General features: G+C 33.2%; 1 protein-coding gene across 1 annotated transcript in view; it reads left to right on the forward strand.

Moving 5' to 3' along the window:
* The first annotated feature begins 3,013 nt into the window (after positions 1-3,013).
* Positions 3,014-25,104, forward strand: part of LOC128234323 (low-density lipoprotein receptor-related protein 2-like) — a 46,352-nt gene continuing 24,261 nt past the window's right edge. The window contains exons 1-4 of the mRNA XM_052948500.1: positions 3,014-3,303; positions 5,411-5,453; positions 14,699-14,827; positions 22,830-22,958. Coding sequence (XP_052804460.1) covers positions 3,277-3,303; positions 5,411-5,453; positions 14,699-14,827; positions 22,830-22,958 — 328 coding nt within the window. The 5' untranslated portion in view covers positions 3,014-3,276. The remainder of the gene's footprint in view (positions 3,304-5,410; positions 5,454-14,698; positions 14,828-22,829; positions 22,959-25,104) is intronic.

A 25,104-nucleotide genomic window follows, 5' to 3' on the forward strand; every position in this document is an offset into this window, starting at 1 on the left:
ATGTTAACATTATGTTGAGGCATAACAAGTAATAGGCGAGGATTGTCATATGCCTTATCATGGATTAATGTTAACAATATGTTGAGACATAACAAGATATAGGCGGTTATTGTCATGTGCCTTATCATGGATTAATGTTAACAAGATGTTGAGACATAACAAGATATAGGCGGATATTGTCATGTGCCTTATCATGGATTAATGTTAACATTATGTTGAGGCATAACAAGATATAGGCGGATATTGTCATGTGCCTTTTCATTGATTAATATTAACATTATGTTGAGGCATAACAAGATATAGGCAGATATTGTCATGTGCCTTATCATGGATTAATGTTCACATTATGTTGAGGCATAACAAGATATAGGCGGATATTGTCATGTGCCTTATCATGGATTAATGTAAACATTATGTTGAGGCATTACAAGATATAGGCGGATATTGTCATGTGCCTTATCATGGATTAATGTTAACATTATGTTGAGGCATAACAAGCTATAGGCAGAAATTGTCATGTGCCTTATTATGGATTAATGTTAACATTATGTTGAGGCATTACAAGATATAGGTTGGTATTGCAAAGTGCCTTATTATGGATTAATGTTAACACTATGTTGTGGCATAACAAGATATAGGCAGATAATGTCATTTGCCTTGTTCTGGATTAATGTTAACATTATGTTGAGGCATTACAAGATATAGGTTGGTATTGCAAAGTGCCTTATCATGGATTAATGTGAACATTATGTTGAGGCATAACAAGATATAGGCGGATATTGTCACGTGCCTTATCATGTTTTAATGTTAACATTATGTTGAGGCAAAGCAAGATATAGGTTAGTATTGCAAAGTGCCTTATCATGGATTAATGTGAACATTATGTTGAGGCATAGCAAGATATAGGCGGATATTGTCATGTACCTTATCCTGGATTAAAGTGAACATTATGTTGAGGCATAACAAGTAACAGGCGAGTACTGACATGTTCCTTATCATGGGTTAATGCAAACATTATGTTGAGGCATAACAAGTTATAGGCGAGGATTGTCATATGCCTTATCATGGATTAATGTTAACAATATGTTGAGACATAACAAGATATAGGCGGATATTGTCATGTGCCTTATCATGGATTAATGTTAACAATATGTTGAGACATAACAAGATATAGGCGGATATTGTCATGTGCCTTATCATGGATTAATGTTAACAATATGTTGAGACATAGCAAGATATAGGCGGATATTGATATGTGCCTTATCATGGATTAATATTAACATTATGTTGAGGCATAACAAGTAATAGGCGAGGATTGTCATATGCCTTATCATGGATTAATGTTAACAATATGTTGAGACATAACAAGATATAGGCGGATATTGTCATGTGCCTTATCATGGATTAATGTTAACAATATGTTGAGACATAACAATATATAGGCGTATATTGTCATGTGCCTTATCATGGATTAATGTTAACAATATGTTGAGACATAACAAGATATAGGCGGATATTGTCATGTGCCTTATCATGTGTTAATGTTAACATTATGTTGAGGCATAACAAGATATAGGCGGATATTGTCATGTACCTTTTCATTGATTAATATTAACATTATGTTGAGGCATAACAAGATATAGGCAGATATCGTCATATGCCTTATTATGGATTAATGTTAACATTATGTTGAGGCATAACAAGATATAGGCGGATATTGTCATGTGCCTTATCATGGATTAATGTAAACATTATGTTGAGGCATTACAAGATATAGGCGGATATTGTCATGTGCCTTATCATGGATTAATGTTAACATAATGTTGAGGCATAACAAGATATAGGCAGATATTGTCATGTGCCTTATTATGGATTAATGTTAACATTATGTTGAGGCATTACAAGATATAGGTTGGTATTGCAAAGTGCCTTATCATGGATTAATGTTAACACTATGTTGTGGCATAACAAGATATAGGCAGATATTGTCATGTGCCTTGTTCTGGATTAATGTTAACATTATGTTGAGGCATTACAAGATATAGGTTGGTATTGCAAAGTGCCTTATCATGGATTAATGTGAACATTATGTTGAGGCATAACAAGATATAGGCGGATATTGTCATGTGCCTTATCATGTGTTAATGTTAACATTATGTTGAGGCAAAGCAAGATATAGGTTAGTATTGCAAAGTGCCTTATCATGGATTAATGTGAACATTATGTTGAGGCATAACAAGATATAGGCGGATATTGTCATGTACCTTATCCTGGATTAATGTGAACATTATGTTGAGGCATAACAAGTAACAGGCGAGTACTGACATTTTCCTTATCATGGGTTAATGTTAACATTATGTTGAGGCATAACAAGTAATAGACGAGTATTGACATGTTCATTATCATGGGTTAATGTGAACATTATGTTGAGGCATAACAAGATATAGGCGGATATTGTCATGTGCCTTATCTTGGATTGATGTTAACATTATGTTGAAGCACAACAAGTAATAGGCGGATATTGTCATGAGCCTTATCGTGGATTAATGTTAACATTATTTTGAAGCATAACAAGTAATAGGCGGATATTGTCATGAGCCTTATCGTGGATAAATGTGAACATTGAGTCAATGCATAACAAGCTATAGGTTGGTATTGCAATGTGCCTTACCGTGGGTTGATGTGAACATTGTGTCAAGTCATGAGAAGAAACAGGCGGGTATTCCAATGTGCATTATCTTTGGTAAATGTAAACATTGAGTTAAGGTATTCTAAGTAACAGAGGGGTATTGATTGATATATTTCTATCAATTTCATTTGACAAATTCTAGAAACACAAATGCAAAATGTCGCTGTTTTATGTCAAAATGGAGCAGTATAACATATGTAAACACATGAAATGTCTGTGTTATTTGTTAAGTCCTTCTTCGAAAGTATTCCTTTAAGAACGCTATTGATTAGTTTTAATATTGAAACATGTTAATCATCAGTGAAACCGGCTCTATTATTTTAGTCTTAAAATGGGAGCTTAACATTAAGTACATTTGTCTTAATACAATATTACATACTCTTAATGTTCTTCATTGAAATACGGATGTAAAAGCTAGATGAGAGCATCCTTTAATTGTTTGATTCATTTGCGTATTTAGTTCACTGTGCAACTCAGCTCTTTCAATAAACGGCTTGTGTTCGCTCTGCGCGTTCAAAGTGCCACAAAAGTTAAGATAATACAATTATTTTAAACTTGACAGGATTAGTGAAAGTTCATTCGTCACGATGGCTTGGATACAGTTTTGCCTCATTGTAAGTTAATTGACTATCACGTTTAAAACATTGTTTTACACAGGCACCTTAATGCTCCTGCATTACCGTCTAATTTTGCTTTACCCTGTATGTGTATGTGAATTGTAAGACTGAGATTAATGTATATGCATGGACGCCTCTATCGGTGGACGACTGTTGCCATGACTTTTCATGCAGACATCAAGTGCAGCGTAAAGCTATAGCAAAATTTGATGTATGTGGTCATTTTTGTACCACTTAGGCCACTTTGTGTTTAAAGTCATCTGCCTCATAGGTGTACGATCTATGACCATAAGAACACAAGCTATTTATAATAGGGAAAGAAGGACCTCATTTCGGGCAAAGTGCGGGTGTGTTTTAGGGCGTCATGCAATAGGTTTCTGCTCCATAACTTTAGTTAGAATTGATAAATAGTGATCGATATATAATAATTATTGGTTAGTAAGTATATGTTGCGACGTTGTTTGGGATTGCGTTTGCGTTCAGCATGCTTGATGTCAAGGTTGCCGTTGCTAAAAATATATAAACGCACCGCATAGTTATGAAACTCAGCGTGAAACAAGCCTATAAGAAAAGCTGGTGTCGTTTTTCGGATTGATGTGGCGAAAGTCAGGATCGGTGTAACTGAAAATAGGAAAACAGTTTCCGCTCAATAATTTGAATTTTGAAAAAAACGGTTAATGTTGAAACTTTTATTAAATAAGAAAAAATATTCGCTAAAAATTGGTTAGAATATACGTTTAGAAATTAAACTTATTGTACAGGTAACGTACGTGAAAACGTACGTTAGGCTTGATTATGGGGGTCAGTAGGGTAATGATCAAGGTCGGTTTTACAAAACATATCATTTTAAATATCATTATTGTATTGTGATGCAAGTTTCAATGCAGGTAAAACATATCACTGGATAACCTTTGTTTTTTGGCTTAAGAGTAAGGTCGGTGTTACTTAAAACGGAAATATATTTTCCGCACGATAACCTGAGCTTAGAATAACGTTTATCGACGGAATTGTATGTGAACAAATCTAATTGAAGACATACATAGGTAACTTAGGAATACTTTTGGAGTTTGTAGGTGCACGCAAAAAGATGTTACTAAAACATGGCTTCTGCTAGAGCTAGGAATATCTTACGGTGTTGAAATTTCTAAGCTTAAGTGCAGACGTACATTGGAATCGTAATTCGCGTTAGTAGACTCATGGTTAAGGTCGCTGTTACTGAAAGTAGAGAATGTGTTTAGCTTAATGAATTTTGTAAGAATTGACGTATAATGATGTTGTGTAGAAAGCATTTATGGAGACCTACTTTGTGATTGCATTAAGGTGGATGGGTTCAAGGTCGCTGTTTCCAAATACATAATATTGCTTCCATTCAATTACTTAAGACTATGCAATATGTGGAGTAAGAGTCAAGGTCAGGGATGATATACACTGGTTTACTTATGAACTGAGTTCAAACTTATATTAGGTAATAAAACTTACTGGCTTATATGGAAACGTACCCTGAGATCGGATTGTTTTCATGATTTGTTCAGGCTTTCACGAAACGTTACAGTCCCAATTATGAGATGATCGTTTTTGAAAATAGTAACAATAATACTATGTTTGAAAAGTTCACATTGAACACCGAAAACATAGATATGTATCAGGGTATTTTCTCATATTGTAGTAATGATTCTCATGATATTGTTGATAGATTAGTAAGAAGAGAGTATAACTTTGATGATAAAACTGATTCGTTTTCTAGTCTTTGATGATAAGGCATTTGCTGCAAGTGGTAAGAGTACAAACATTGGCGGTTCTAAATGTAATCGAAATTATTAAAATGTCAAAAGACATTCGTATTACATATAATAATAACCTCTTTTCGTCAATTCTGCATGAATAAAGCCGACACATTGTGAAACTATGATTTATTGTAATGATAATATCTGAATCTGTCAACATTGCAGCAAAACTTGCAAACATTGAAATGCTTTGTATAAAAGGTGATATGTGCATTCGTTGATAAAAATATCTTGTTGGAGACATTTTTGCTGTAAGGAACTTTTAAATATGGGGAATTTCGCTTCTTGTTTGTGACACTGTTATTTTTCTTCTGTTTCAGGTATTTCTTCTTCCCTGGATAGTGCAGCTATTTTACGACGCAGGTAAACTAAAGTTGCCTATGACATTTTTTTTGTTATTGATTCCGATATTTATCACAACGTTCTTAGGATAAGGCCATCAGTGTTTAATTAAATGATTTACAAACGCGCAGCCCTAAATTGATGCGAAAATAAATTAAAAAAGAGGTCATGAAATGTTTTAACTTCTAACTGATCCGCCGACATTGACAATTTGGAGCAAAAGAGAAAAAAATGTCACTATTTTTTTCCAATAAAATGAGTTAAAAATTATTTTTTTATTTGTATTTTTGGTCGTCCGCTCAAATTTATTCAAATATTGTAAATCATTTTATAAAATAAAGAAAGCATAAAAGATTTTTTTTGTTTTTATTTAATGTAGCGATAGTTGCAATAATACTTCGCTAATAAATTAACAGTGACGAGCCTAGTAGTGAATCATTTAACATTAAGTATACATCTTGTAGATTATATATGGTTATATTGTTTGTTTAAGGTAAGCTATTCATCATTAATACAAAATGTTAATGGTAAAGTTCTACTTTAACGTTACAAAATATTAAGTTTTTACTAAGACCTATTTTTGATACATTATGAAATTTAAGAAACAAAGTGATGCAAATGCGATATAATCATTAATCAAATTTGTTAAATCCTTCTTTCAAAAGTTCTCGGTCATGTTTTTTTTGTGCAAATTGAATGCACTTTTTTGTACCACGAAAAAAGTGTGGCAAATCATTAAAGTGTTAAAGCAACTGTGCACCAGATGACCAAATTGCAAGAAAAAAAAATGTTGAAAAATGACATAAACTTGATATTTTTGTGTACAATGTATTGAAACTTACTAACTGAAGTACCACATAGTTTACGATTTATATAAGATTAGCAGTTATTTCATACTTAAAAACGTTTACTGGGTATGTCTACCTAGTAGATTCATTCCTACTGCGTGATTGGCAAGTCGATGTTATTACGTGATATTACCAAGTTAGGTATATCAGCTTAAATATACCACTTGTTCAAAGTAATCCTTCGTAGCTCAGTGGATACAGCTCACGACTGCAATTTTGGCGACACGGGTTCGAACCCGGTTTCCGACACATTTTTGTTTTACATTTTGGTACTTTTTTACAATTATGATATCAAAGCGTAACACATTCTATTAAAGAATTGTCCTGAGATTCATTACAGAAAAAAAACTTTTTTGGTGCCAATCTGGTGTACAGTCCCTTTAAAACTAAGAACTCAAAGCTTGAAACTTTGAGCAAATGTTGATATTACTCCAATAACGTCTTTGAAGACCTAATCTTTCTCTAGCGTTAACATGTCACCTAATTTCAGCTTTTTTGTTGAATGATTGGTTGAGTGGCATTTTCTCGTAATGTTATCATTACATTGTTAAGAGATCAAATTAAGTACTATTTTTGTGGTTAAGTTTTGTGGTTGGTTTTCCATTTTTGTTTACTTAACTGGCGTGGGTTTTGCAACCCTCTAAAACAAAAATACTTGTTTATATTATAAATGTGTGTTTTCTGCAAAATCAATATCATACAGTAAACTAATGATAATATTAGTGCTTTCAGATGCATTACTGGGAGAACTAATCTGTGTCTCAAGAACATGAGCGAGTTCCTGTAATATATCGTCATAGTAGCGTCAATATGGTGTCATTCAGAAATGGTATCCATGCAAAAAAGATAAACAAATGTAATGGAAAACAATATAAAATAAAAAAAGAAGTAAACTTGACAAAAATGTGTAAAATTCGCTATCATATATTAGCATCCAAATGAAGGTTTGCAACTTTTATTTTCAAATTTAATATGTCGAATGCAAATTGGTAGGAAATGAACTACTGCAATTCAGTTGAGTGTGTATAATATGTGAATGATAACCACACAATAACATATTTGATCATTATAAGTTTCTTAATTAGTCAAAAGCGTTGAAATAAGAATTTTCTTAGAACATTCTTGATCAAAATCGAGGCTGGTATAAGTTGTGTTGAGTTGTTATAGTACCGTACAACCTGCTGCATGCGATATGTGGTGTGCGATGGATGGAAAATGTCGAACTTTTCTTCTTCATTGAACTTTTCTTGATGGTGATATCGTTATACGCATATAAGGTTATTGAACTTAAAATAAAAATTCTCTTAAGCCGTTTCACAATGAATATCATTGAAACCCGTCATGACCATTTGATCAGATGTGCAAGATATCGCCATTATTTTTAAAACGGTTAATTCTGGCGTTGAATTTATTGTTTCTATTTTTAAAATGGTTTATATTGGTTTGTTTAGTTTTATGTACCTTTTGGTTCAATATGATTGCTGAAATGTGAATGCATTATATTTTATTTTGCTCTTTTTTGTTGTTCGTTTATTTTTAATATGATTCATTTAATATTCGCATACGTATCAAAATAACTTGAAACGTTGCTTAGTCAAGCGGTTGTTGTTGCCGTTGTTGTTGTACGGAGTCAATTAAATATTAACCGTACGTAGTAAACAATCCTTTATGATTAGTAATACAATGATACCAACGTTTAGCTATAAATTTTATTGGTCAGCAGTTGGGTTTTCGCAATATGTTCGTCAAAGAAGGTAAATCAAACAACCTCCATAGTTATACACGAATCATTTTGAAACGTAGTATACATGATTACCATGGAGTTAACTAAAACAATTCAAACATAACGTGTCTTTTTATTTGTACTTAGACGCTATACATTAATATAATATTGCTTCGGTTTCCGACGGATGGCTCTGATATTAGTTTTACATGATCATCATGAAGCGAACTGTACGTACTATATGATTGGTGGCTCCGAAAAGTCGCTAAAAAGTGATACTCCGTTAAATCTCATACTTACCTGAGAGAAAGGTATCTGTATCAAACTAAATACAAGGTTTAAGGTGGCTTATCATGGAATTTAGTATGAATAAGACAGCAAATGTTTAGTCTTCGGTTTGTTAAGGAGGAATGTTTTAAGTGCAGAAAAATGTCAGTTTCAGAAGTAACCGTATATCATTCAAAATAATGAACGTTCCGTAAACGTCCGGATTGTAGTTGTACATATGCATACTTCAGACAGTTATTACCTGACATATGGTTGACACGACTTTAACACTTTAATCCGTTTTATACAGCTAGTCCAAAATATTAGATTTATATATCACAAATAATTTTCTTATCCGTTTTCGATCAATAGCAGAATGATACATGTGCCTAGGAGACTCAAAGCAGGTCTATTCATGTGCAGCGGATGACGCCTGTCGATTTTGAGGTCATATGGTCAAATGTTAGGGTCGTGGTGACATTGATCAGAAACAAGTTTTCGAAGAACGCTACGGCCCATACAACTTAAATTCGCAATTACCTTAAGCAGGAAAACGGAATCACCCTAACACCTGATAGAGAATAATGGATATGAGAATATTAATAATGTAGAACGTAGTAAATTATCAAAATCCGTTAAACAATTTACTGAATGCAGATCATTTATTTGATCATAGTTACCTTGGAAACATTCATATTCAGTACCATACTAACACTTTAAGGTGAAACGCCAGGATATTTAGTATGATAATAACTACGTGTATACGTTGCCAAGACAAAATATACCAATTATAATATTTACCGTTTTAAGTTTCGTTAACAAAAGACATATGTATAAATAGTGAACAGAAACAAGCAAACGTTGTCAAAAAATACTAAAATTTTCCTAAATGATCGACTTTAGAATACAAAATGTATTATAAAAAACAAATTGAACAGTTTCGTATGTAAATTGTGGTGTCTAGTAGAAAAAGACCAACAGCCTTTGAAGCGTTTCCGAGACATATGCCCGGAAATGACGGCACTATCCAAAGTCCCTTTTCAAAGAACCCCGTTAACCCACGACCGATGTCGCTAAATGTCAGCTGTCTGCGGTACAATAATATACCAGCATTGCCGGCTGTTTGCGGTTATCGGTTGTCCAGTGCCTGCTGTCTGCCGGAGCCCTCGGTATACAAACGACTGATGTCGTCAAATGCCGTCCGTCTGCCAGTGCTCTCGTATTTAAAGACTGATGTCGTCAAGGGCCAGCCGTCTGCCGATGCCTTCGAGTATCAACAACCGATATCCTCAAATGGCATTGCGGTGCGAGACATTGCTTTACTTTCCAACGTATTGATCTGAAATGTTGTTATACATGATCATTATGAAATGATCCGGAACGTAATATATGTTTGGTGGCTTCGACACAGTCGCACAAAAGTGATATTCCAGCTAACGTAAGATTTATCTGAGAGCAAAGTATCTGGAGCTGACTAAATATGCGAATTATGATGGCTTATCATGTAATTTAATTTTGACTAGAGCGCACAATGTCAGTTTTTTGGTATATTTTGTCGAATGTATTATGTGTAGAAACTGTTTATCATACAAATTATTAAATATGAACCGTATATCATTCAAAATTTTAAACGTTCCGTAAACGTTCAGATTTTGCAAATATGCATACTTGAAACTGTAATTACATTTATTATGGGAACACGATTTTAACCGTTGAATATTTTTTATATAGCCGGTCCATAATGATAGATATATATCACAAATAAAACTTTTTCTGTCCTCTTTAGAGTACAAAAATGTACTGTATAAAGCACTTATTAAACAGTTCCGTATGTAAATTGTGGTGTGTAGTAGTAATCGTCCAACTGTTTTCGAAGCTCTTCAGGGAAACATACCCGAAAATGACGCCACTATCCAAATTTTGGAAGTCAATGTTCAATGAACATCTTATATCCATGACCGATATCGCTAAATGTCAGCTGTCTGCCGGTGCACTCGTTTACCAACAGCCGATGCCGGCAAGTGCCGGCTGTCTGCCGATATCGGTTGTCAAGTGCCGGCTGTTCGCTGGATAACACGTATACAAACGACCGATGTCGTAAAGTGTCGGCCCTACGCCGGTGCCCTCGCTTACCAATGACCGATGTCGTCAAGTGTCGTCCGTCTGTCGGTGCCCACTTATATCATCGACCGATGTCGCCAACTGCCAGCCGACTGTCGGTGCCCTTTTATGCCAACGGCCTATATCGTCAAGTGCCGGACGTCTGCCGTTGCGCTGTTGGCATGCGATGTAACTCGATCTTGCGTCGGAGTTGTCAACGGGCATGTCTCGGTTTAGACCGGTCGTCGCTCTGATAACTATGGCATCACGCTCGCTGTGCGTGTTCATCCCGACGTCTACGTGCAGAACGTCTTACCCGACATAAAACGGCTACAGAATATGCTACATATTACTGCTATATTGTATATGTTCATCATGGTTTTTTTGATTTCCAACATCTTTAACCATGTTAATAACATAAGCAATACAATCAATATTAGCAAATACTTTGCACACACCACAGTATTTATAAGTACAATGTACCAAGTCTATAAAGCGGTATATAAATGATTTCCTGTATCTGGAACGAAAATATGCATTAAACTAACACTAATTCTTATATTATTTTGCCCTTAAACAATTTACAGTACCCTTATGAGTACAACCGTAAGATACCTGTAAATAGCAAAACACTGCCACTATCTGAAATTGTATTGTAAGCAAATACAGTATACCATTATCTTTTATGCTACCTACTCGCTTTTTAAATCTTATCAAAGACCGTATTTTTAAAGCAACAATTCATTTTTAAACCTCAACTAAAATTATTGTTCAACAGGACTTAATTACAACATTTTACATAAGAGTCCCCGTAAAGCTACACGCATAAAAAATATAATCAATACTAACAATGATTAAACCACGTCAATACTTATTGGAATTTAGTAAATTTAAAATTGAAATGCTTGAAATTATGAGTACAAAAATGATTAACAATCAATTATAAAAACAAGTCTCCTTTTTTGGATAATTTGAATTATCTACCAAAATTGTCCCAGATTAACATTACGTTTATTTGATGGTTATGCCCGAATGAGGCCCTGCAGTATAATTTACAAAAAAAACATAGTAATAAAGATTATCCGTGACACTGGGAATATGCCAATTTAGACTGACATCTTTTGTTTTTTCTTTTGTGTATTTATAATGATGATAATTCACTAGTACATCCCTGTCGACTATCGGATTTGTCGTCCTATTACTATTAATAATTCCGTGGATATTGCAAGTAATTTCAAATATACGAAGCAAAATAAATAATATCTTTTACAATTTTATTATTTTACTACTTAAGGTGTCACTGAATTTAAGACGGTACATTTGGGTTTTAACGATCGCACATAATGTTAAAAGTGAAGGGGTCATCTTGACCACGGTGAAGGTTGATTAAAATATAGTTATCATGACTTATCCTATACATAATATATGATTTTATATTCGACGGTTTGTAATTGTGACAAAATGTTTCAAAGCTGAAAGGTTTATCCTGAAACAATCAACGTGTTTAAGACTATCAGGGTCGTATATATGTAAAGACAATGTGTTTATTTGTGTTTTACATCACACAAGTATATTTCATACATTTGTGACATTCGATGGAACCATTTTCTTCTATATTACAGCCCTGGATGAATGCCTTGCAAAGGGCAGATTTTATTGCAATATTTCGCGGACATGTATATCAACGAATATCTGCCTTCTATCACTTATTTTATGGTGATAATAGTAATAATAATGTAGTGCGCATTGTAAACCGATTAAAAACAATAAGGAAGAAAAAATCCTATAGATTTATCTGATCATATATTATACTAGTATTTGCGACGGTAAATACGGTTTATAAATGGACGCAAAAAAATCAAGGTAAATGCTATATTTGATTATGCTTTTATATTGTTGTTCGTTTATTTTTAATATAAGGTATTTAATATTCGCATACGTATCAACATCCCTTGACATGTTGATTAGTGAAAATACACTCATTATGCAAGCAGCTGTTGTTGCTGTTGTTGTTGGTGTACGTTGTTATAAAAATATTAACTGTACAAAGCTCAAATCAAACACTCATGGACCATTTTTATGACTATTAATACAAAGTAACCATCTTTCAATGATCAAAATAGTACTAATATTATTGGCCGACAGTTTCTTTGTTCGTCAAAATAAGTGATGCAAACAACCTTTATAGTTATATACGAATCATTCTGAAACATTGTATACATAATAATCATGTAGTTTACTAATTCATACATAAACAATTGTAAGCTTAGGCAGAGATGTTAAATCGTAATGTGCCATTGAATTTGTTCTTGAAATCTATTAATTAATATGATATTGTGTAGCGAGCGATTGCTTTACATTCCAACGAATGGCTTTGAACATTTGTTTTTAATACGTCATCATCATGAAGTGAATTGGTACGTGATATATATTTGGTGACTCCGACAAAGTCGCCTAAAAGAGATGATCCCTTTAATCAAACACTTACATGAGAGAAAAGTATCAGGAGCAAACTAGATATACGGTTAAAGATGGCTTATTATCAAAATAAAATCACTAAAGCGCAAAATGCCAGTTTTGGGTATTTTATTGGAGAAATGTTTTAAGTGCAAAATAATGGCAATATCTATGGTATCAGTTTAAAACCTTAAATAATCACGGCAGGATACCAAAGCTGATTTTGTAAATCTTTTATAGGTTGTTCTTGAAAAATAGTACAGATTTTTCACCGCCTGCAGTTAGGATACCACTGCTTTAAATAAATGCTGGCCTGATCATCAGGCTAATGTTTCGAATCCGTTCAATATACAGTGAACATTATAAGGAAAAGTGAACCCGGTGCGGGACTCAAACCAAAAACCGCGAGACACTAGATGCTCAGCGCTCAAACAAATTGAGCTTTCAATATCTTATATCCTACCAAGATGTAGTTTATGTTGTTGAGAAACTTGTTTACACCACATTTTTTTAAACACGGAAATTATGGTGTTCCAAAAAGTGGATAAAATAGAACACTGTATACAAATGTTCATAATCTTCTACTTCATGGCAATATATGCATGAAGGACAGGTCATTTTTATCAGTAAACATATATGTTTTTGAAGTGAATCAAGGAATGGCTATTCAAGTATCTATGAAATAAATCAATAAAATGAAAACATGCATACACATTCTATAAAACATTATTAACCAATAGTATGAGCTAAAACTGAATCTTATATTATATTTATGGTCGTCAGCTCAATTCTATTCAAATATCGTAGATCGTTTAATAAACTAACGATAGCATTAAATTATCAAAGATTGAAAGCATTGCCTTCGTTCCTATTTAATGTAGCGAAAGTTCCAATAATACTTCGATTAAACAACTACAGGGACGAGCCTAGTAGTGAAATCTATATCAGTCGTGTAGATTAGATATGGTTATGTTCTTTGCTTAAGGTAAGCCATCACCCATTAATACAAAAAACTGTTAATGGTTTCATTTTAAAATTACAAAATGTTAAGTTTAAATGTGTTTAAAGTTTTTACCCGCTGCTTTTCTTGATAGACGCAATATGCTACTTATAAAAAACAAAGTAATAAAATTACGATAAAATCATCGATCGATTTTGCTAAATTCTCCCTTTAAAGGTACTTGCTCATTGGTTTTGGTGATATGCACTTTTTGGTATGACGAAAGAAAGTGTGGCAAATCATAAGAAGAATTAAAACTAAGATATTCAAAGCTGGAAACCTCCAGCAAATGTTGATACTTGCTGAAATGTCGTCTCTGAAGACCTTATCTTTCTCTAACGTTAACACGTTTAAAATCACTTTAATTCAGCTTTGTTGTTAAATGATTGGTTGAGGATTTTCTCGTGATGTTATCATTGCATTGTTAAGAGATCAAACTGTCTACAACTTTTGTGGTTAAGGTTTGTGGTAGGTTTTATAACTTGTTCTTGACTTAACCGGCGTGGGTTTTGAAACCCACTAAAAAAACTTGTTTTTATTAAAAATGTGTTTTCCTGCAAATAATGTAACAGAAACGGGGTAATCTTCAACACAGTCATGGTTAATTAAAATATATTAATCAAGACTAATCCTATACATAATATTTTATTGTATATTATACTGTATTTATGACGGTTCATACAGTTTGTAATTGTCACAAAATGTTTCAACGCTGAAGGGGTAATTCTGGAATGATCAAACTATTTAAAACCATTAAAATCATATACAAAATGTATGTCTAATGACACTGTGTTTTATTGTGTTAAAAATTGCATATGTATATTTAATACATTTTCAACATTCGATGCAGCTATTTTCTTCTTTATTACAGCCCCGGATAAATGTCTTCGAGGAGGACAATTTTATTGCAATAGTTCCCGGAGATGTATCCCCATAAGTTTTGTTTGTGACGGAGATGCTTACTGTGCAGGAGCTGAAGATGAATTACCTCCTGCCTGCTGTAAGTCATATCTGTCGACTATCACTTATGTGTTGGTGATAAAAACAATAATGTAGTGTGAATTGTAAACAGAATAATATTTATTAAGCAAGAACAGATCCTTTGCATGTATCTGATTATATATTATACTAGTATTTGCGACGGTGTATACGGTATGTATATGGACACAAAACGTTTCAACGTAGTGTGAATTTATTATATTTTATTTTGCTCTTTTATTGTTATCCGTCAATTTTTAATTTTAAATTTCTAAATATTCGCATCCGTATCAAAATCCCTTAAAATGTTGCTTAGTGATAACACACGCATGATTCAAGCGGATATTGTTGTTGTTGTTGTTATTGTTGTAGTTGTTGTTGTTGTTGTTGTGCAGAGTCATTTACATATTTACCGTACAAAATTCAAATCAAATACCTGTTGACCATCTGAATAATCAATTATACAAAGTATCCACCATCTTTCAACATGAACTCTAGAGATATATATTGATATGATATTGTGGCGCAGCGATTGCTTTACCTTCCAACGGATGGCTCTTAAAATTTGTTTTCCACCATCATGAAGTGTACTCGTGCATTAAATATGTTTGATGGCTCCGACAAAGTCACTCAAAAGTGACACTCCCTTCAATCTTACACTTGTAAAAGCAATATATCTGTAGCTAACTTAATACACGGCTTAATGAATTATAATGGAATTATTATGAATCAGAGCGCAAATAATCAGTGTTTTGTTTGTTATAGAGGAATGTTTTAAGTGTAAATTAATGGCAATTTCATTAGAAATCGTTTATTATACAAAATAATAAATGTCCCTTATACGGCCGGAATTTGTTTGTTTATATTCATATTCGGGACGGTATTTACCTGACATTAGATGAAGAGATTTCAACACTAGATTCGTTTTTTATACTGCCGGTCTAAAATTATTGATCATAACACAAGTTATTCATGACAAATGCCGCCTGTTGATTTTTGGTCATTAGGGTTAAAGTCAAGGTAGCTGTGACATTTATCTAATAAATTGTTTCCGACAAGTAAAATAAAAGCCGCTTCAGCCCATGAATCTCAAATTTGCGATGACCGTATGCTGAAAACTGGAATCACAGCTTTACCTGGCAGAGAGTTGATATGAGGATATGAGTAACTACGAGTATAACTTTTATTAAATCATTTATTGATTAAACTTTTCATTACAAAATATATAGTTAAAATAGTGAAAAGGAACAAGCAAACGTTGTCAATGATTACAAAAAAGGTTCTTAAAGGAGCCATATAAGGGTACATGATGTTTTAAATGAATCACAAATGAAACATTTCCGTTTGTAGATTGTGGTGTGTAATAGAAATAGACAAGCCGTCTTTTAAACAAGCGGCCTGGGACATTGAAATACTTTTTTTATATTATAAATGTGTTTGTTCTGCAAATTCGATATCATAGTGTAAAACGATTATAAAATTAGTGCGTTCAGATGCATTACAGGAAAAACTAACTTTTTTTCAAGAACATGAACGAGTTCCTTTACTATATCGTGATAGTAGCGTCAATATGGTATCATTCAGAAATGGCAACCATGCAAAAATAATACACAAATGTAATGGTAAACAATATAAAATAAGCATAGAAGTAATTTCGATAAAAATGTCTTAAATTCGCTATCATATATTTGCATCCAAATGAAGGATTCCGACCTTTATTTTCAAATTTAATATGTCGAATGCAAATTGGTAGGAAATGAACTACTGCAATTTAGTTGAGTGTGTATTATATGTGAATGCTTAGCACACAATAACATATTTAATCATTATAAGTTTCTTAATAAGTTAAAAGCGTTGAAATAAGTATTATTTTGTTAAAGCATTCTTGATCAAAACCGAGGCTGGTATAAGTTGTGTTGAGTTGTAATAGTATCGTACAACCTGCATGCGATATGTGATCCTAGACGGATGGAAAATGTCGACCCATTCTTTCACATTGAACTTTTCTTTTGCTGGTGATATCATTAAACGCATTAACGTTTCTTGAACTTTAAATAGAAAGCCTCTTAAGCCGTATCACAATGAATATCATTGAAACCCGTCATGACCATATGATAAGATGTGAAAGATATCGCAATTTTTTTAAACGATTAATGCAGGCGTTGAATTTATTGTTTCTATTTTTTAAAATGGTTTATATTGGTTTGTATAGTTTCATGTACCTTTTGGTGCAAAATGATTGCTGAAATGTGTTTGCATTATATCTTACTGTGCTCTTTTATTGTTGTTCGTTTTAGTTTTAATATGATTTATTTGATAATCGCATACGTATCAAAATTACTTGAAACAAACATTGCTTAGTCAAACGGTTGTTGTTGTCGTAGTTGTTGTACGGAGTCATTACAATATTAAAATATTAACCGTACAAGGTGGACCATCCTTCATGATTAGTAATACAATGTAACCAACTTTCAGCAATAAATATTATTGGTCTGCAGTTTGGTTTTCGCAATCTGTTCGTCAAAGTAGGTGAATCAAACAACCTTTATAGTTATATACGGATCATTTTGAAACATGGTAAACATGATTACCATGGAGTTAACTAATTATATTTTTCGAACATAACGTGCCATTTAATTTGTTCTTGAAAGCTATACATTAATATGACATATGGGTGACACGACTTGAACACTTTAATCAGTTTTATACAGCTGGTCCAAATTGATAGATTCATATATCACAAATAATACTTTGTCCATCCGTTTTTGATCAATATCAGAATGATACATGTGCCAATGAGACTCAAACGCAGGTTTATTCATGTCCATAAAACACAAACTTGCAGTTACCTTAAGCAGAAAAACGGAATCACCGTTACACCTGATAAAGAATAATGGTTATGATAATATTAGTCATGTAGAACGTAGTAAATTATCAAATTCAGTTAAACAATTTACTGAATGCAGATCATTTATCTGATGCTAGTTACCTTGGAAACATTCATATTAAGTGTAGTACTAACACTTTAAGGTGAAACGCCAGGGTATTTGAAGTATGAAGATAACTACGTGTATAACTTGCCAAGACAAAATTTATGAATTTCAATATATTTCAATATATACTGATTTAGGTTTTATTTACAGAAGACATATTTATTAATAGTGAATAGAAACAAGCAAATGTAGTCAAAAATTACTTAAAACTTTCCTAAAACATCGACTTCATGTGAGTACAAAATGTACTATATAAAATACTAGATTAACAGTTTCGTAGGTAGATTGTGGTGTGAAGTAAAAATCGACCCACCGTCTTTGAAGCGCTTCCGAGACATATGCCCGAAAATGACGACACTATCCAAAGTCACCGTTTAAAGTACCTCGTTAACCCTAGACCGATGAAATGTCAACTGTCTGCCGGTGCAATCATATACCAGCATTGCCGGCTGTTTTCCGGTATCGGTTGTTTAGTGCCGGTTGTCCGCCGGATCCCTCGGTATACAAACGACCGATGTCCTCAAATGCCTTTGCCGGTGCCCTCGTATTCAAAGACCGATGTCGCCAAGTGATGGCCGTCTGCCGATGCGTTCGTATATCAACGACCGATGTCCTCAAATGGCATTGCGGTGCGAGACATTGCTTTACTTTCCAACGGATGGATGTGAAATTGTGTTTTACATGATCATTATGAAATGATTCGGAACGTAATATATATTTGGTGGCTCCGACACAATCGCTCAAAAGGGACATTCCCTTTAACTTAACACTGAACCTGAGAGCAAGGTATCTAGAGCAGACTAAATATATGGTTTACGACGGCTTATCATGGAATTGAGTTTGACTAGAGCGCAAAATATCAGTTTTTGGTATTTTATTTTGGGATGTTTTATGTGTAAAATAATGGCAATATCGGCGGTAGAAACTGTTTATCATAGAAAATATTAAATTTTTTAACCTTCCTTAAACGTCCAGATTTTGCAAATATGTATACATGAAACTGTAATAACATTAATTATTTGGATTGATTGATTTTAACCGTTGAATAATGTTTATAAAAACCGGTCCAAAATTATAGATATATATATCACGAATCAAACTGCTTCCGTCCTCTTAAGAGTACAAAAATGTACTATATAAAGCACTTATGAAACAGTCCAGTATGTAAATTGTGGTGTGTATTAGAAATTGACCAAATGTCTTCGAAACGCTTCATTGAAATATGCCTGGAAATGATGCCACTATCCAAATTTCGGAAGTCAATATTCAATGAACATCGTATATCCGTGTCTCTAAATGCTAGCTTTCAAGTGCTGGCTGTCTGCCGATATCGGTTGTCAAGTGCCGGCTGTACGCCGGTTACTTCGTATACAAATGACCGATCTCGTAAAGTGCCGGCCGTCCGCCGATGCCTTCGTTTACCAATGACCGATGTCGTCAAGTGCCGTCCGTCTGTGGGTGCCCACTTGTATCAACGACCGATGTCGCCAACTGCCAGCCGTCAGCCGGTGCCCTTCTATGCCCAGGACCTACATCGTCAAGTGCCGGTCGTCTGTCGTTGCGCTGTAGGCATGCGCTGTAACTCGATCTTGCGTCGGAGTTTTCAACGGGCATGTCTCGGTGTAGACCGGCCGTTGCTCTGATAACTATGGCATCACGCTCGATGTGCGTGTTCATCCCGACGTCTGCATGCAGAATGTCTCACCCAACATAGAACGGCTACAGAATACGACACATATAACTGTTATATTGTATGTGTCCATCATGGACTTCTTGATTTCCAACATCTTTAACCATGTTAATAACATAAGCAATACAAGCAATATTAGCAAATACTTTGCACACACCACAGTATTTATAAGTACTATGTACCAAGTCTATATAGCGATATATAAATGATTTCCTGTGTCTGGAACGAAAATATGCATTAAACTAACACTAATTCTTATATTATTTTGCCCTTAAACAATTTACAGTACCCTTATGAGTACAACCGTAAGATATCTGTAAATAGCAAAACACTGCCACTATCTGAAATTGTATTTAAAGCAAATACAGTATACCATTATCTTTTATGCTACCTCCTCGCTTATTAAATCTTATCAAAGACTGTATTTTTAGAGCAACAATTCAATTTTAAACCTCAACTAAAATTTTCATATTGACCAATTATTGTTCAACAGGACTTAATTGCAACATTTTACATAAGAGGCCCCGTAAAGCTACATGTATGAAAAAATATAATCAATATTAACAATAATTAAACAACGTCAATACTTATCGGAATTTAATAAATTTAAAATTTAAATGCTTGAAATTATGAGTTCAAATATGATTAACAATCAATCATAAAAACAAGACTCCTTTTCGATAATTTGAATAATCTACCAAAATTGTCCCTGATTAACTTTAAGTTCATTAGATGGTTATGCCCGAATGAGGCCCTGCAGTATAATTTACAAAAACATAATAAAGGTTTATCCGTGACACTGGGAATATGCCAATTTAGATTGACATCTTTTGTTTTTCTTTTGTGTATTTATAATGATGATAATTCACTAGTACATCCCTGTCGACTATCGGATATGTCTTGCATATACTATTAATAATTCCGTGGATATTGCAAGTAATTTCAAATATACGAAGCAAAATAAATAATATCTTATACAATTCTATTATTTTACTACTTAAGGTGTCACTGTATTTACGACTGTACATTTGGGTTTTAACGATCGCAAATAATATATAGTTCTATACGAATCATTCTGAAACATGGTATACATAATAATCATGTAGTTTACTAGTTCATACATAAAAAATTGTAGGCGTAGGCAAAGTTGTTAAATCGTAATGTGCCATTGAATTTGTTCTTGAAAGCTATTAATTAGTATAATATTGTGTAGCGAGCGATTGCTTTACATTCCAACGGATGGCTTTGAAAATTTGTTTTTAATACATCATCATCATGAAGTGAAGTTGGTACGTGATATATGTTTGGTGACTCCGACAAAGTCGCCTAAAAGCGATGATCCCTTTAACCAAACACGTACATAAGAGCAAAGTATCAGGAGCAAACTAGATATACGGTTAAAGATGTCTTATTATCGACATAAAATTACTAAAGCGCAAAATGCCAGTTTTGGGTATTTTATTGGAAAAATGTATTAAGTGCAAAATAATGGCAATATCTATGGTATCAGTTTAAAACCTTAAATAATCACGGCAGGATACCAAAGCTGAATTTGTAAATCTTTTATAGGTTGTTGTTGAAAAATAGTAAAGAACAGATTTTTCACCGCCTGCAGTTAAGATACCACTGCTTTAAAAAAATGCTGGCCTGATCATCAGGCTAATGTTTCACATCTACGAATCCGTTCAATATACAATGAACATTATAAGAAAAAGTGCACCCGGTGCGGGACTCAAACCAAAAACCGCGAGACACTAGATGCTCAGCGCTCATACACATTGAGCTTTCCATGCTAGTTCTTACCCAAGGACATGACCAGCAAGGGTGCAGGCCAAAAAACAATGTGTTTTGCTCTCCCATCACAGATGCAGTATGTTTTATAAATAGAGTAGTAAATTTGACACAATTCAATATTGACGCAATAACATTTATTTTGGTAAATCTTATATCTTACCAAGATGTATTTTATATTGTTGAGAAACTTGTTTACACCACATTTTTTTAAACAGGGAAATTATGGTGTTCCAAAAGGTGGATAAAATAGAACACTGTATACAAATGTCATAATCTTCTACTTCATGGCAATATATGCATAAAGGACAGGTCATTTTTATCAGTAAACATGTATGTTTTTGAAGTGAATCAAGGACTGGCTATTCAATTATATATGAAATGAATCCATATAATGAAAACATGCATACGCATTCTATAAAAATTTATTAACCAATAGTATGAGCTTAAATTGAATCTTATATTATTGTTATGGTCGTCAGCTCAATTCTATTCAAATATCGTAGATCGTTTAATAAACTAACGATAGTATTAAATTATCAAAGATTGAATGCATTGCCTTTGTTCCTATTTAATGTAGCGATAGTTCCAATAATACTTCGATAAAACAACTACAGGGACGAGCCTAGTATATTAGATATGGTTATGTTCTTTGCTTAAGGTAAGCCATCACCCATTCATACAAAAAAATGTTAATGGTCTCATTTTAAAATTACAAAATGTTAAGTTTTAATGTGCTTAACGTTTTTACCCGCAGCTTTTCTTGATAGACGCAATATGCTACTTATAAAAAACAAAGTAATAAAAATATGATAAAATCATCGATCGATTTTGCTAAATTCTCCTTTTAAAAGTAATTGCTCATTGGTTTTGGTAATATGCACTTTTCGGTATGACGAAAGAAAGTGTGGCAAATCATAAGGAGTGTTAAAACTAAGATACTCAAAGAAGTAAGAAACCTCCAGCAAATTTTGATATTTGCTGAAATGTCGTCTCTGAAGACCTTATCTTTCTCTAACGTTAACACGTTTATAATCACCTTAATTCATTGTTCAATGATTGGTTCATGATTTTCTCGTGATGTTATCATTGCATTGTAAAGAGATCAAACTGTCTACAGCTTTAGTGGTTAAGGTTTGTGGTCGGTTTTATAACTTCTTATAGACTTAATCTGCGTGTGTTTTGCAACCCACTAAAACAAAATTACTTGTTTTTATTAAAAATGTGTTTTCCTGCAAATAATGTAGCAGAAGCGGGGTCATCTTCAACACAGTCATGGTTAATTAAAATATATTAATCAAGACTGATCCTATACATAATAGACACTTGTATGTTATACTAGCATTTGCGACGGTACATACGGTTTGTAATTGTCACAAAATGTTTCAACACTGAAGGGGTTATTCTGGAATGATCAAACTTTTTAAAACCATTAAAATCATATACAAAATGTATGTCTAATGACACTGTGTTTTATTGTGTTTTACATCGCATAAGCATATTTCATTCATTTTCGACATTCAATGCAGCCATTTTCTTCTTTATTACAGCCCCGGATGAATGCCTTCGAAGGAACCGATCTTATTGCAATAGTTCCCGGAAATGTATCCCCACACGTTTGGTTTGTAACGGAGATCCTAACTGTGCAGGAGGTGAAGATGAATCACCTCCTGTCTGCTGTAAGTCATATCTGTCGACTTTCACTGATGTGTTGGTGATGATAATAATAATGTAGTGTGCATTGTAAACAGATTAAATTTTATTAAGCATGAAAGCATCATTTACATGTATCTTATTATATATTATACTAGTATTTGCGACGGTATATACGGTGTGTGTATGGAAACGTTTCAACGTAGCTTTTGGTTTATCAAGTTTAATGAAATGTGAATGCATTATATTTTATTTTGCTCGTTCATTGTTAATCGTTTATTTATAATATAAAATATTTAATATTCGCATACATATCAAAATCCCTTGAAATATTGCTTAGTTTTAACACACCCATGTTTTAAGCAGTTGTTGTTGTTATTGTTGTTGTTCAACGTCATTTAAATATTAACCGTACATTGTTCGAATCAAATATCTGTTGGCCGTCTGTGTAATTAATAATACAATGTGTTCATCTTTCAACAAGATTATTTTTTAAATAGTATTGATCGGCAGTTTGGTTTCGCTACCAGTTTGTCAATATAAGTGACGCAAACAACCTCTATAAGTTTTATGGACCAGAGTGCAAATTATCAGTTTTCGGTTTGTTATAGAGAAATGTTTTAAGTGAGCATTAATGGCAAATTTGTTAGGAAGTGTTTGTTATACCAAATATTATCCGTATACGGCCGGATTTTGTTTGTTTATATTTATATTCAGGACGGTATTTTCCTGATTTATGATGACATCATTCAACACTTAATTCGCTTTTTTTCACAACCGGTCCGAATTACTGATTAATATATATATATATATATATATATATATATATATATATATATATATATATATATATATATATATATATATATATATATATATATATAAAACATTTTCCTTCCGTTTCCAATTACTAACGGAATAATACTTGGGACAAGGAAACTCAAACACGGGTTAATTATGACAAACAGATTGCGGCTGTTGATTCTGAAGTCATAAGGACTGAGGTCAAGGTAGCTGTGACATTTATCTAATAAACAGCTTACAACAGGTAAAATAAACGACGCTTCAGCCCATGAATCTCAGAAATACCTGACAGAGAGTTGTAGAGATGAGGATCTGAGTAACTACGGTTATAACTTGCAAAGACACATTATATCAATTAAAACACTTACTAATTTAAGTTTTCTTTACAAAATACATAGTTTTAATTAGTGAAAAGAAGAAAGCAAACGTTGTCAGTAATAACGAAACAGGTTCTTACAGGATCCACTTAACGGTACATAATGTTTTATATAAATCACAAATGAAACAGTTCCGTATGTAGATTCTGGTGTGTAGTAGAAATAGACAAGCCGTCTTTGAAGCGTTCCTAGACATTGAAACCCACTAAAACAAAACTATTTTTATTTATATTGTAAATGTCTTTATTCTGCACATTCGATATCATAGAGTAAAGTAATAAATTTATCATTATTAGTTTCTTAATAAGTTAAAAGCGTTGAAATAAGTATAATTGTCAAAAATTATTTTTGATCAAAAACCGAGGCTGGTATTAGTTGAGTTGAGTTGTAATAGTATCGTACATCCTAGAGCATGCGATATATGATGTGCAACGGATGGAACGTGTCAACCCATTCTTCCACATTGATTTTTTCTTTTTCTAGTGATATCGCTATACGCATTAAAAATTCTTGAACTTTAAATAGAAAGCCTCTTAAGCCGTGTCACAATAATTATCATTTAAACCCGTCATGACCATTTGATAAGATGACCAAGATATCGCCATTATTTATTAAACGATTAATGCAAACGTTGAATTAATTGTTCCTATTTTTAAAATGGTATATATTGGTTTGTAGTTTCATGTAGCTTTTGGTGCAAAATGACTTATGAAATGTGAATGCATTCTATTTTATTTTGCTCTTTCAACGTTGTTCGTTTATTTTTTAATATGATTTATTCGCATACGTATTAAAATTACTTGAAACGTTTCTTAGTGAAAATACACTAAACATGGAATTTATTATGAATCAGACCGCAATTTGTCAGTTTTCTGTTTGTAATGTAGGAATGTTTTAAGTGCAAAATAATGGCAATATCGGTAGAAACCGTATATACAGCCGGTCCAATATATCTATAATCTCTTAACATTAGTACCTCAAACCAAAGCAT

Source organism: Mya arenaria, chromosome 1 (genome assembly GCF_026914265.1).
Source record: "Mya arenaria isolate MELC-2E11 chromosome 1, ASM2691426v1".
Classification (NCBI taxonomy): Eukaryota; Metazoa; Mollusca; class Bivalvia; order Myida; family Myidae; genus Mya; species Mya arenaria.